Genomic DNA, 14,563 nt, shown 5'->3' with positions numbered 1-14,563 from the left:
GAGATCTTAATTAACTGATTCAGGTGTGTTTTATCAGGGTTGGAGCTAAACTTTGCCGGTAGGTAGATCTCCAGGAACAGGATTGGGCACCCCTGAACTAAACCAACCACCGGCCATTTTGATGTTAGAGATAGGCCTGGGCTACTTTATTTATTTGTTTGTCATGCTTCAGTATACATATGTGTAATTTCTTAATATTTGTCATTAACAAACAATATATTGAGCAGATCATTATATACCATGTATATTCCAACATGGATATGTAGGCCAAAAATATATGAATCCACGTGAAATGGCATTTCTAATAACTTGAATTACAATTTACAACTAATGATCTGTTAAGTATTGTGAGACCACATCATTTTGAATGAACGTTCTATTAAAGGCACAATACGTAAGATTTTTTGATTAAAATATCCAAAAACTACTAAAACAGTGTTTTATATATATTTTGACTTGTGTATTATTATCAGCTTTATTTTTAGTAACATTACAGCATTTTCTCCATCATACAATGTGTATGATGACCTCTAGCAGCGAAAAATTACATATTGTGCCTTTAACGTTACTGGAAGGTTTGTTCATAACCTTTAGAGAACCTTGCTAGCCAAATTTCTGAGAGCGTTGGCAAGTATTGAAAGTGATTTAGTCCTAGTTATACCTTCAGTGGTTTCAGCATTAATTAATGTGGCTTCTCCTCCTGGTTTGTGCCTCTTTGAGCAAACATATGTACACTTGATCTGCCCAAGGTTAACCTGTTTTGCCTGTACACCAAAGAGAGCCGAGCTGATCAAACAATCTCACTTTTTCTTGATCCGCTTTTATGTCTGTATTACATTATCTTCCATTATGTTATGAAACAACAGCTCTCATAAGGATTAAAAATGATTGGGGGAAAGAAATTGGACTTTGCAGAAAATTGCAGGGAGAGGCGTTAAGAGACTCCACCTGAGCAGGCTTAAGGTACTAACAATGACTGCGTCAGATGTCTGCTTTCATCTGTTAATTAATACTCATAGATATACAGATTGACATATACTCCTTAAGTATAAGAAACAGAATTAATCCTTTCCATTTTGGTGGCTCGTCTGGTAATTCTGGTCTTACTTCACTTCACGAACGGAACACAAATCAATTTTAGAAAACTGAAGGATCCCAACCCTCCATCTTCTTCTTTATGGTTGCGCAGCAAAATATAACTTTAGTTAAATAAATTTAATTAGTGTGTGATGTTGCTGTTTGAGCATAAACAACATCTGCAAAGTTACGACACTCAAAGTTCAATGCAAAGGGAGATATTTTTTTTATAGAATTCTCTTTTTAAGGACTACAACGAACAGCTGGTAGGGACTACAATGAGTTTTTTCCCAGGTTAGTGACATCACAAACCCCAAAATTTACATAAACCCCGCCCCCGAGAACATGCAACAAAGGGGGCGGGGCCATGTTGTGCTGCTTTAGAGAAGAGGAAGAGTTGTTGTAGTAGAGTGTTGCTGACATGCCGTTGTTGTTGAGCTGTTAAAGCTCCACCCTCTTCTGGAAAGGGGGCCGGGAGCAGCAGCTCATTTGCATTTAAAGGGACACACACAAAAACAGTGTTTTTTTTGCTCACACCCAAATAGGGGCAAATTTGACAAGCTATAATAAATGATCTGTGGGGTATTTTGAGCTGAAACTTCACAGACACATTCTGGAGACACCAGAGACTTATATTACATCTTGTGAAAAGGGGCATTATACACTCAAAAAAATGAACTTTCACTGTTGTTAGTTTCACTCAAACCACCCTTGTTCACATTACTTAAAAAACTCATGTAACTACATGAACGTAATTTAACTGCGTTGTTTCTACTAAAATTGAGTATTGTCAGCTTTACTTAGTAAGTGTTTGTTCAGTCAACTTAACATTGCTGTGTGAAACGCGCACATTATTGTTGACATAACTAACTGTGCAGTGGATCCGTAGTTCCCAGCATGCTTTGCAAGGGACTGCATTAGGAGAGTAAATTTAGGGATTAAAGTGTTATTTTATGTGTTTTTCAGTAAAGGGAAAGATGTTGTTAGTTTATGTTAGTGTTTAATGTTCATTTAGAGTAGTTTCTGTAATGTTTTTGAATTTTGTGCTTACCATCATGCAGAAGAGTGTCGCCTGTGTTTAGGCTGTGCGCACTCATATACGCATGCTTATAGGATGAAATTCCATTGAAATTCAATTGAGTTTGTTCAATGAATTATTTTTTGAGTGTATTTTGGGGTGAGGGGCTGCATTCTGATATGTTGTATCCTTTTTATTTAAATGATTATTCAAAAAAATCAACGTAACTTACGTAATCAACATAACATTATTAAGTAAACTGCACATATAAATATTATGTAACAGTGACATTCAAATGATTTGTATTTACTAAAAGAAATTTTGTCAGCTTTACTTGAATTTCTTTTGTTCATTCAACTAAATAGTTTCTTGTACAAATTACTCAATATTGTTGCGTGGAACCACTTGACACTTATTTTTTAAGTAAATCCAACAATTCATTTTTTTGAATGTAGGTCCCCTAATCATTTTACTTACTTGATCTAAGTCACCATTAAATAAAAATGGACAATTCTTGTTTTTATGGAATATTGCAGTATGCATTATAAATTATTTATATATATATTTTTTCAATTCATGTGCCTTTGTAATCTTTCATCAAAATATCTTCCCTTCCCTCTTGCAGCGACATCTCTTCTCTGATGATGTGTTTACTGGCGTGAGGGCGGGGCAACTTGTCACTCACATGAGATCCACCAATAGCAAACCACAACCGTGGTTGTGAATTCCCCATGAACAAAACCAAGTCACATCTTACATTTTTTCTTGTTCGAGAAGCCATTTCACTCAGATATACGTCACAATAGGTGTTGGATTCATGTTGACTTTAAAAGACTGTATTCAGAATTCTACTGTGAAATCAATGCAGGCTAGGTCTCTTTATCTCCAGAATTGAATTATTCCAGAAATTAAAAGTTTGTTTTTTAATTATTTTTCATTTTTTGGCATTCTGCTCATCTTTGGACTGCTTTTCAGATGACACTGATAATACACATCCTATATTCTGGATCTAACTTATATTACTTTTAATGTTTTAGATAAGAATTCACAGAAAGAGAAAAGGGGAAAAAAGGAGACTGAAAGACAAATCTTATGAGAGTGTCCTTTATTTCATATGTGTACATAAATATCGCATATCAAATAAACATTACTTTTTTATTATCAAAATAGACAAATACTAAGGAAATTATATTTGTTAATAAATAGGTACAAACAATAAGTTACAATAGGGTTTATTATATTATTCTAGTTGCGTCTCAAATGACTCACTATACACTTATACACTATGTACTTATGCACTATGTACTCAACCAAGTAGTGTATGAATTTTATAAGGTTATTTTATCATTCAACATCGGAGTCTGATGCCGCTCCCTCTTCGCTGCGTAATTAAAGCTTCAACAGTCCAGTGCATGAAGTCTCCAACATTCCACACTTTGTATTTTCAGTTAATTAAGTGCATTATCCTAGTATTTAAAGTGGACTTTGTCTTTTTGGTATCTTTTCAGTGCATACACACTACTCGCACTGTTTATACTACAAAAAGGCATAGAATAGTGCATAAGTACGCGAATTGGGATGCACCTTATGTGCAATATATCTGTAGTGCACTCCTCACCAGTGACATCAGTGTGACTTCTACCTGAAACAAAAACAATATTCCATAAACAACACACAAGAGTTTGTAGATGTTTTAATAGTAGCCTACTACACTTAAGAAGGGACTATAGCCATTACTAGAGACCAGAATATAATAGAGAAACCATAACATTGTGGCTTTGAGTCTATTTTATATTTTATTTTTTACTTGGTCTTACTTTCTCCTCACACCATAATGTTCTTCTTCTCTAGTTTCTCTCTCTCGTTAGTGGAGGTCAGGAAAGCTGCCTGAAAGCGATGATGTGTTCTATAGCTGGAATATAAAAACAAAACAACAAAAAATACATTTAGTACATTTTTATTTAGCTCTTATTAATTACTCATATAATCGCTTCCCATTGAACTTTGCTTGATAGTTGGATGTAGGAACATTTGTATGTTGTTATTTCTTCTTCTATGTTGGGTACTTGATTATGATTTCACTTTTTTAACTTTAGTTAGTGTGTAATGTTGCTGTTTGAGCATAAACAACATCTGCAAAGTTATGATGCTCAAAGTTCATTGCAAAGAGAGATATTTTCTGTTACAGAAATCACTTTTTGAAATCACTGCGTGAGATTCTCCAGCTTTGTTGTTGTTGAGCTGTTAAAGCTCCGCCCTCTTCTGGAAAGGGGGCCGGGAGCAGCAGCTCATTTGCATTTAAAGGGACACACACAAAAACGGCGTGTTTTTGCTCACACCCAAATAGGGGCAAATAAATGATCTGTGGGGGATTTTGAGCTGAAACTTCATTCTGGGGACACCAGAGACTTTTATTACATCTTGTAAAATGGCCATTATAGGTCCCCTTTAAAAAAAAAACTGGTCAATTGCAGAATTGTTCATGAAGGATTTGTTCATCTGTCACGTGACAAAATGTACTAAATATTCAGGAGGTGAACTATTCATTTGTTTCTCATAATTTATCTTTGGCTGCATTATGATTTCCTAATTCAAGCTAGAATGCTAGTATGCATAAATATTACCCATTGTGCATATCGATTCCACATGGTATAGAGTGGTGCAGGGATGATGTCAAAACTAATTCGCACCTGGTTCCCTTGAGATTTTACTATTGGGTTTTTCAATTTATGAGTAAAATAAGGCCTGTGGTAAACATAACTTGAGAGGATACTTTGATGTTTGGCTGTACAACGTAAACTGCACACACTCACACCCCAAACGCTCTTATCTAGTAACTTATTAGAAACATAATTATTCATAACTGCTTCATAATTTGCATTTTCAGTATGGGTGTGTAATTTACGTTGTAGAACAAAATGCCTAAGTATCGTCAACCCATGTTTACCACAGGATTTATTTTACTCATAAATTTAAAAACTAGGGGTGAAAAGAGTGCAACAGTCGGGTTCTGGAAGCAAAAACTCCATTCATTTTCTCCATAGGGAAACTGATTTTTAACAGTAACTTATAAACCTTTAAAGACAGCCTTACTGTGCTACGAGGTTGCTAATCAATAGTATTTGCTTCTGTTGGAGCCATCAGCCTGCATTATTTCAACTTATTTTTAAAATAATTGTGTTTAACAGTGGAATTCATGGTGAAAAACTACATTACCCATGATGCTGCACAGAAAATTCCACCAATCAGAGTCAAAGCAAGCAAATAGAGCTCTTTATCTCCGCCCACTCCCTTGAAGCATCGCAAATGACTTAATTGAGATCTCCCTAAACACTCTCAAAATACTGTATATATACACATGCATATCATATATTGTTTATATATATATAATCAACACATTTAAATGAGTAGTTTTATATTTCTCCATCTGTTTGATTCAATTATGCTGTTCGCAATGCTTCATGGGACTGTAGTTCTTTCCCTCATTGAAGCCGTTAAGTACACAGTCTTGTACCTTTGACTTTTTGTTCAATTTTCAAATACTTTTTTCTCAAATCAAAGTTTGTAATGTTGTGATTCACCTCATAGCTGATTGGTTTGTTTCATGGCTTATAATGCTTTAACAAAGACTTTTTTGAAATCCCAATGGAAGAAATGAATGGAAAAAATATTTCCATAACCAGCGCCGCTGAAAAAGTAGGCAGGCACTGTTGCACTATATTAGTCTTCCGGGTTTTGACGCCATTCCTGCGCCACTATTTATTGCAAATGAGTGCTCTCTTGTTTTATACATAATACATCTGGCAGCATCTAGCGTCTCAATTGTAGTGTAGTGAAAATGACCTCAGAGGACTTTATCACTGTAATATTGTCATGTTGGGGTCCTGATCATGATAGTAACAACTGGGTCACTGCTTCCGTGTAAATGCTTGAAATGAATTTATTAGACAAATATAAATATAATATGAATTTCTTCACAAACCTGGACAGTGGAGAAAAAATAATATATCATAAAGTATCCAGAATACATGTTAACTCCTTCAAAACCATCCCAAGTTACGCCTCGCAAAGTTGGTTTATGAATTTCCAGTATGAGCAAATCTGGAATCTAGACAAAGCAGAGGCTCAAACAGGCTATAAAAGAGATTTGTTTCCCACGTTTTGGTCGCTACATAATTTCCATACGTCCATTTGTGTTATCTCATAGTTTTGATGGCTTAGTATGATTTACAATAATAACGATATAGAAAGAGTAGGTGTGTCCAAACCGATGGTGTATAAATGAATGCTGTCACAACAGGCGTGTTTTGCGAGTGAGAGATGAATGAGTGTGTGGGTGTACTGAATACTTAGCAAGCGAACTCTGAATGTAATGCGCTTGGTACTGTACTTACTGCACACAGACCATAAGCAGGATGGCTAGGCAGCTGATGATCGACAGGACGACAGCCATGATGACGAGTGCGGTGTGGGTCGTTTCAGCGCCGCTTTCATCCCGAGACGTCCCAAGGAGCTGGATCCCACAGCGTTCTCCGTCATAACCCCTCTTACATCTGAAACAATCATATATTCATTTCTTCACACAAACTGAATCCAACATTTGCCTGATTTTCATTCATTATAAACTCTTTTGAGATGTGTGTGAGATGTTTCTATGTAGTGTGCATGCAGGTGAGGGTCACTCACACACAGACGGGCTCTCTCAGGCCGTGCAGGTACGTGCAGTGGCCGTGGATGCAGTAGTCCACGTGAGAGGTCAGGCAGGGGTCAGCGGTGGTGCTGTGGCTCCTGTGATTGGATGTGTGATTCGGCTGAACGGGAGTGATATTTTTATTCTTTTTCCGTCCTTTGTTCTTTTTGCGCCCAGAGCGCTTTTGATTCTGCTCGTCTCTACTGACTTGGGTTACTGAAAGATATAAGATACATGAGAGACTTTTGATGTGTGTGAGAATATTTGTTTTCTATACTTTTATTTGTTTTTTTACATTTAAAGTCCCCCTCAAGTTTTTAATGTTGTTTATATATCTATGTGGTGATTTTAATATGCTTTAAGACAAACTATTTGCAAATTCATCAGTCAACAGCATTGCTGAGTATTTTCTCCTTAAAACTGCAGTGAAAAAAAGCTGGCGTTTCTGACGTCACAATCTACCTTGTAACCAATCACGTCAACGTGCCGGCGGGCTTTAGCATATCATTAACAGCGAACTTTCAGGGGAGTCTCGAGAGAAACCAGGTTATCCCAGTATATTTTTACCTGTTGATATGAAAAATCGTGTAGATTTATCAATATGGCGGGTGTATGATGTATATTATGATGTTATGATGAACTATATGTCTCTCTTCACTGACGTTCTGAGTTGTTCAAAGCATTTGTAAGGATACTGATTGTTAGAAGGCAGCTGTCTGACTCTGAGATGGCGAACGGGAACATGGTTTGTGTAATATTAGCAACACATTATTAGCTGTTTGATAACATAGTCAAGCAAAAGACTAATTATGTTAATTTCCGTTATGTGTGTGACGTTGTAAAGAGCGATAGCATTGTGCAGCGTTTACCTCAGTAAGTTGACCGAGTGGATCTTTGAGCTGCCCTGAGCGAGTGGAGGCGGGGCTAATTAGCATATTCATTGATCTGCATATATTAAATGAAGCAAGGGTGTAGAGTTAGATTCAGCTATTTTAAAGGGATAGTTCACCCAAAAATGAAAATGTGATGTTTATCTGCTTACCCCCAGGGCATTCAAGATGTAGGTGACTTTGTTTCTTCAGTAGAACACAAATGATGATTTTTAACTCCAACCGTTGCCGTCTGTCAGTCGTATAATGCATGTTCAAAGAAAATAAAAACATGCACAGACAAATCCAAATTAAACCCTGCGGCTCGTGACGATACACTGATGTCCTAAGACATGAAACGATCGGTTTGTGCGAGAAACCGAACAGTATTTATATCATTTTTTACCTCTAAAACATCACTATGTCCAACTGCCTTGAGCATCCGGTGTGTGAGGTCTGAAAACGTGTTCTGATGACGGAAGTGATCTCTCGTGCGTATCCGTCAATGAGTGCGCATGCTCAAGGCATTTGGACATAGTGGTGTATTAGAGGTAAAAAATTATATAAATTCTGTTAGGTTTCTCGCACAAACGGATCGTTTCGTGTCTTAGGACATCAATGTGTCGTCACGAGCCGCAGGGTTTCATTTGGATTTGTCTGTGCATGTTTTTTTTCTCTTATAGACGAAGTTTGAACATGCATTATACGACTGACAGACAGCAACGGTTGGAGTTAAAAATCATCATTTGTGTTCTACTGAAGAAACAAAGTCACCTACATCTTGAATGCGCTGGGGGTAAGCAGATAAACATCACATTTTCATTTTTGGGTGAACTATCCCTTTAAGGCATGAAGACATTTTTTTCACAGGAAAAAAAAAAAAGTTTAAATATGTCATTTTGGTGATCAAAGATGAGTTTTAAAGGATAAAATCATTGACTGCAGGGGGACTTTAACCTTTGTGGTTCATAGATGATGCATTTAATGTCCTTATTAAAATCCCAAAAGGTACTAGTCTGGGTAGTAATTATAATTAGCTTAATCTAAGAATAATTGACATCTGTGGGAAATTTTCACAAGTAAGTGGACAAGTTTGTGAGAGTACCTTTAGGTACACTATGTAATTTTTGGCCATCTAGTGGATAAAAATCAAAACTGCATGGATTATGAAAATCAAAACTGCATGCAACGACTAAGTCCAAGTTGGCAAAGTTTGGGCGAACCTCCATGTACCCTGACCCATTCCCCCAGGCTGGGTAGGGTGGCTCCTTCCCGGTCAAAGTCAGATCCGTGCGCCTTATGGCTGGTGGTTGCGAGTGCAGAGTGGTGTGACTATGCGGATGAATAAGGTTATCCTCCTACTGCTCATAAAACATTCACTATTAGGCTTAAGGGAACCAGACGGAAAGGATCTCAAGCTGACTAGCTGAAGATATTACTGTATCTATACCCATTAATAGACACTTCCTTGAAAATAAATGAGCCTTCACAATAGATAATGCTTTACAAATTTTATTACAAGCTCTGTCGCGTTCTCGCTCGTTCCGACAACTAACCTATACCGAGCAACTTTTCTCTATTTACGGGTATGACGGGCGAGTGATGTATGTACGCAATTTCCCGCAAAAAACCAACCCGACAGGTCTAAAATATAAACACTTAGAATAGGCATACCATAGTGTATGAAGGTAATTTTTTGAACAAAAAAAAGTTACATAATGTACCTTTAAACGAAGATGGATCATTGAACATTCCTGATGGATCCTGATCGTCATCAGATTCCAAATCTTCTCCCACGGCACTCTGAAGCCCCTCCCCTGATGATGACATCACGGTTCCATGATCCAGTGCAGATGTGTGAGTGGCTGCTGCTCTTATAGTGAAAACTGCACTGCAAGCTGGACACAGACACACATGCAATGAATCAGCCTGTTATATCACAGCAGAAGTAGAGCAACTTCTTATATTGTGAGGAATGCTGTTTCGGCCCAATTTGCAAATAATAACAGGATCAAACGCTTCATTATAACACAATGACACATTAACCTCAATTAGGGAATATAAAGAGAGGTTAATCTTCTAAAGTTGCGGTTGATGTTGAGTCATCCCGTAAACACCCCATGTAGCCTATATTGTACTGATCAAACTAGCTATGTATGTGTGTGTGAGAGAAAATATGACAGTGAAAGACATAAGCGAGTGGAAAACTGGAGGTTATGTGAGGTAACATTGCACCTGCTGCAACTACAATACAAAATTAGACTCCTTTATGTCTCCTTTCCTTGTTTGGACACCTGTTACCTAATAATCTGTTTTATTTACAGATTCGAAAAATCATTTGTACAGCGTAAAGTCAATTTCTACAGTGAAACAAGATATTCAGCTGGGGAAAAAAAAAGTAGGCTGGGTTTTATCCATCAGGAATTGATTGGGATCAAGACAAGTGGGCGTTATAATGCAGAATGGAGTCAGACCTGATGTGAACATGGAGGACTACTCCCATCCTGAAACACAGCCAGCATCTGTTGGCTGAAACTTAAGCATCCATGGTAACGTTGTTGCATAGGTGGGGTAGTTTTGATGAAAAGATTACAAAGACAGGCATGTATTTATTTGGAATGATGTGCAAAAAGAGGAGGAACAAGTATATAGGATCCATTTGATTTCCTTTCAGCTTAGCAATCGTATGTGCCATTATCTGAAAATTGCAGGAACACATTCTACTAACCCTGGGTGTGTGGCAATAAATGTCTATCGAACAATAACTATTAACTATTAACATATTCCTATCCTCTCCTTGGGTCATTTTGACCCAAAATTAATTTTTAAAAAGATTTTAACAATTGAGTGTTCATCAGAGTGGTCCAAGACCTTTTGTCGCACTTGAATTTGGAATACACACACGCACACAAAAGTCAATGGATTCACGGATTTTATGTGGTTGTAATAAAAATAGTAACAAATGTAAATTTGGACCCGCATTGGAATGAATGGAATGTGAAGAATTTTTTTAATTTGTCAAAATATCTGGCACAATTCAGAACAACCACACACACAAATGAAGGCATGAGACTATAGAACATCCCAAATGCAGAACACACTCACATGCATACACACACACACACATTATTGGGGGTCATATAATGGGGGGCAATGTTTTTCTTTTTTTTTTTTTCAAATTTTTTCAAATAAAAGTCAATGTCACAATGCAGACTGCACACAGATATGTGTACATTTACAATGCAGAGCACCCCCACCCCCCACACAAATACAAAAAAATTGGCAAAAAGACTATAATGCCATCTAGTGGCAAGAGTCATAAAATATCAGTCACAGAGTCACCCAATATGAGATATTTTGAGCTGAATTAACAGGGTTATGCATGAAATGGTGAGTTATTTTGAATTTACGTTGAAAGAATGTGCTTAAATTATTATTTATTGATAAAATCAATTAATTTAACGGTAAATGAAATTAATTAAAAATCTACAAAAAAAAAATTCAGAAATGATATAAGCTTTCTGGACAAAAAAAGTATAATTTTAGGGCTCCGGGTCATTTTGACCCGTGCAAGGGACTCTTTTTTTTATATAAGTATGGAAGCAGAGGATGAGGATACAGCCACACTATATTAAAGGTAGGGTAGGCAATTTTCAGAGAGGCTAGCAATAGCAAGCTAGCTTTGAAAGCATAAGATCCCACCCTCCCTTCTCAGTGCTCTCCAAAGCCACGCCTCCTCCAAAACAAATGAACGCACACAGCAAAGCGTCACATGGCGTTAAGTTACCTCATGGCTTAAAGCACATAACATTACAATTATAATGAACGTAAACAAATTCCAGAGCTCTTAATTGTACCACCTGACTGCTGCAGATTCATTTTAGCGTTGATAGTGTTGACATGTCGAGTCTGAGGACTCTAGGTAGAACGTCATGGGTTTCCATCTCGGTTACGACATGGCGTGAATGCAGCATAAGCTCGTTGTTTGGTTCAGGAGGAACTGTAAAAGGCGGCTGCTGTTTGTTTGTGGTGCTCGGTGACTGTCTGTCTACAACTCTGCATAGCCTTATTGAACGCACTGATGACGTGTGATGTCTGCGTGAGCAGGGTGCGTAGAGGCATGGAAATACATGTTGACAGGCAGGTAGGACATTCATATCATTGCATTCGGACCGAATGTTTGGTCCTGAGACTTCCACAGAAGATATATGTACATGTTTAAACCACTTCTGATTGAGTTTCAAACAGTATAACAAAAAGTATTTATATAAAAAATTGCCTACCCTACCTTTAACTGTTTTACAATTTAAACTTTGTTGACAAACATTTTTTTTTTTTGTAATAAATACTTTGATATTTGGTAATTCAACGACATTCAGTGACATAAAGTGGCGTATGTGCCCTTCTATCACAGGCATGATCTGGCGACTGCTGCAGTCAAACAAGTCTGCACGGAGAATGTGTGAGTAAACGCATTTGATCTGAACACTCCTACAGACTGGAATCCTACGTTTAATTGTCAAAGAAATTCCTCTCCTAGAAACACACACACACCTATTATTGTGAGCCGGGATGACCTTTCAAACGTTATTTCGGAAAGCTAAATATATATTTAAGACAGCAGTGTGACGCCCTAATCCTCTGTCCTTTGCAATGAACAATAAGTGCTTTGTGACGCTGAACATGACAACAGACAGCCGAGATTTAAACTGTGTGGCGTTTTGGCATACACCTATATGGGAAAAGCCGGAGCTCACAGCTATTCAGAGGCATGTTACTACAAGCCGAATCAATTTCCCACAGCCCTGTTTGTCTAGAGACGTAAACAAAATATCTGTACTTCATTCAGCTAGAGAGTTCAAGCTAGTTTTGAAGGAAGTTTACTATCCTAGAGTCAATTGTCTTTTATCAATTGTCAAAGTGAAATTGAAATACAGTAAAAAATAAATAAATAAATAAATAAATAAATAAGCAAATGCAAAAAGATTTACACTGAACATGGAAGAGAATATGTTGCAGATTTCACCTGTTTTCTCATGATTTTCCCACTTGTTACTTTTTCATTAATGAACAAGGATTTTAAACATTATTTAATAGAATTTGCAAACAAAAGGAATAAATTCTAGAGCATAATTAAAACATATATTCACACACACAAACAAAAGATAACATTTTATGATTTAATTTATTTTTAAGGACTGGAGTATTTCAGATCTGGAAATCACAATTTTAGTTTTCCATTACTGTGTTGGCCCTTAGTTTGACAGGGAATAGGATGGAGAAAAGCAAACTCACCGACACAGAGCAGCAGAGAGGAGAGGCGCTGTAGGTTCATGGCAGCTGACAGCTGAATTCCGTGTTGAGTTTCTGTTTGTCATGTACTTATCATCCAGGAGGAGCTTTTATAGGGAGGTTTCCCCTTCACACACACACACAGATAATGTATGTGTTTGTTGGTGCCTTTTGTAAGGTAAATGATTGACGAGAGTCCATTTGTAGAATTCATCCAGTGGTCATTCATACAGAAGTCATTATTTACCATTCATTTTCCATTTCACGTCACTGATGCTGAATGCTTAAAATACTGTACCTCCACTGTATTATGCTGTTGAGATTTGAATGGGATACTTCTAAATAAGTAAACATGAAAATTATTCATCATTTTAAAGGGTTAGTTCACTCAAAAATGAACATTTCTGTCATTAATTACTCACCCTCATGTCGTTCCACACCCGTAAAACCTTCGTTCTTCTTTGGTACGCAAATTAAGATATTTTTGATGAAATCCGAGAGGTATTTCCTTGTCCATAGACAGGAATATAATCACCACTTTCAAGGTCCAGAAAGGTACTAAAGACATTGTTAAAACAGTTGACCTGACTACAGTGGTTCAACCTTAAAGGGTTAGTTCACCCAAAAATGAAAATGATGTCATTAATGACTCACCCTCATGTCGTTCCAAACCCGTAAGACCTCCGTTCATCTCCATTGAAAATGTATGTACGGTATACTGTCCATGTCCAGAAAGGTAATAAAAACATCATCAAAGTAGTCCATGTGACATCAGTGGGTTAGTTAGAATTTGATGAAGCATCGAAAATACATTTTGGTCCAAAAATAACAAAAACTACGACTTTATTCAGAATTGTCTTCTCTTCCGGAATCCTTTCCATTGAATTGATTCCATTGAATCCTTTCATCTGTCGGCGTTGGTAATGCACTTTTACGTCGCCGTGGTTGTTTTTGGCGATTAGGCGACATTTTGAAGCATCAAAAATAACAAAAACTACGACTTTATTCAGCATCGTATTCTCTTCCAGGTCTGTTGTATATCCGCGTTCATGACTCCACTTCTTCTTCTTCTTCTTTCCTGTTTTACGGCGGTTGGCATCCAGCTTATTGGTGCATTACTGCCCCCTTCTGCTCCGGAGTGTGGTTCACGACTCCACAGTGACGCTGCTGATGTGTTATCTGGTGCGCCCAAGCTTCGTTTACAGTCTGAGGGAGACGCACGCTGTATTCAAGCTATTCTACATTGTTTGTATTTTGGTATTGCTATATTTTTTAAAATGGTGCGTAAGTGTGCATGTCACGGATGTCCTAATCACCAAAAACAATGACGTAAAAGTGCATTACCAACGCCGACAGATGAAAGGATTCAATGGAATCAATTCAATGGAAAGGATTCCGGAAGAGAAGACAATTCTGAATAAAGTCGTAGTTTTTGTTATTTTTGGACCAAAATGTATTTTCGATGCTTCATCAAATTCTAACTAACCCACTGATGTCACATGGACTACTTTGATGATGTTTTTATTACCTTTCTGGACATGGACAGTATACCGTACATACATTTTCAATGGAGATGAACGGAGGTCTTACGGGTTTGGAACGACATGAGGGTGAGTC

At 37.3% G+C, this 14,563-nt stretch overlaps 1 protein-coding gene across 1 annotated transcript; it reads right to left on the bottom strand.

Moving 5' to 3' along the window:
• Positions 1-3,185: 3,185 nt before the first annotated feature.
• On the bottom strand, positions 3,186-13,508 carry areg (amphiregulin). The gene is made up of 6 exons (XM_048188061.1): positions 12,950-13,508; positions 9,379-9,552; positions 6,782-7,001; positions 6,490-6,648; positions 3,913-4,007; positions 3,186-3,737 (listed from the first exon to the last, which is right to left on the bottom strand). The coding sequence occupies exons 1-5, from the start codon at positions 12,987-12,989 to the stop codon at positions 3,920-3,922; spliced, it is 681 nt and encodes a 226-aa protein (XP_048044018.1). The 5' UTR covers positions 12,990-13,508; the 3' UTR covers positions 3,186-3,737; positions 3,913-3,919.
• Positions 13,509-14,563: the final 1,055 nt, after the last annotated feature.

Source organism: Megalobrama amblycephala, linkage group LG4 (genome assembly GCF_018812025.1).
Source record: "Megalobrama amblycephala isolate DHTTF-2021 linkage group LG4, ASM1881202v1, whole genome shotgun sequence".
In the NCBI taxonomy this organism is placed as follows: Eukaryota; Metazoa; Chordata; class Actinopteri; order Cypriniformes; family Xenocyprididae; genus Megalobrama; species Megalobrama amblycephala.
This window is presented reverse-complemented; position numbering and strand designations above follow the sequence as displayed.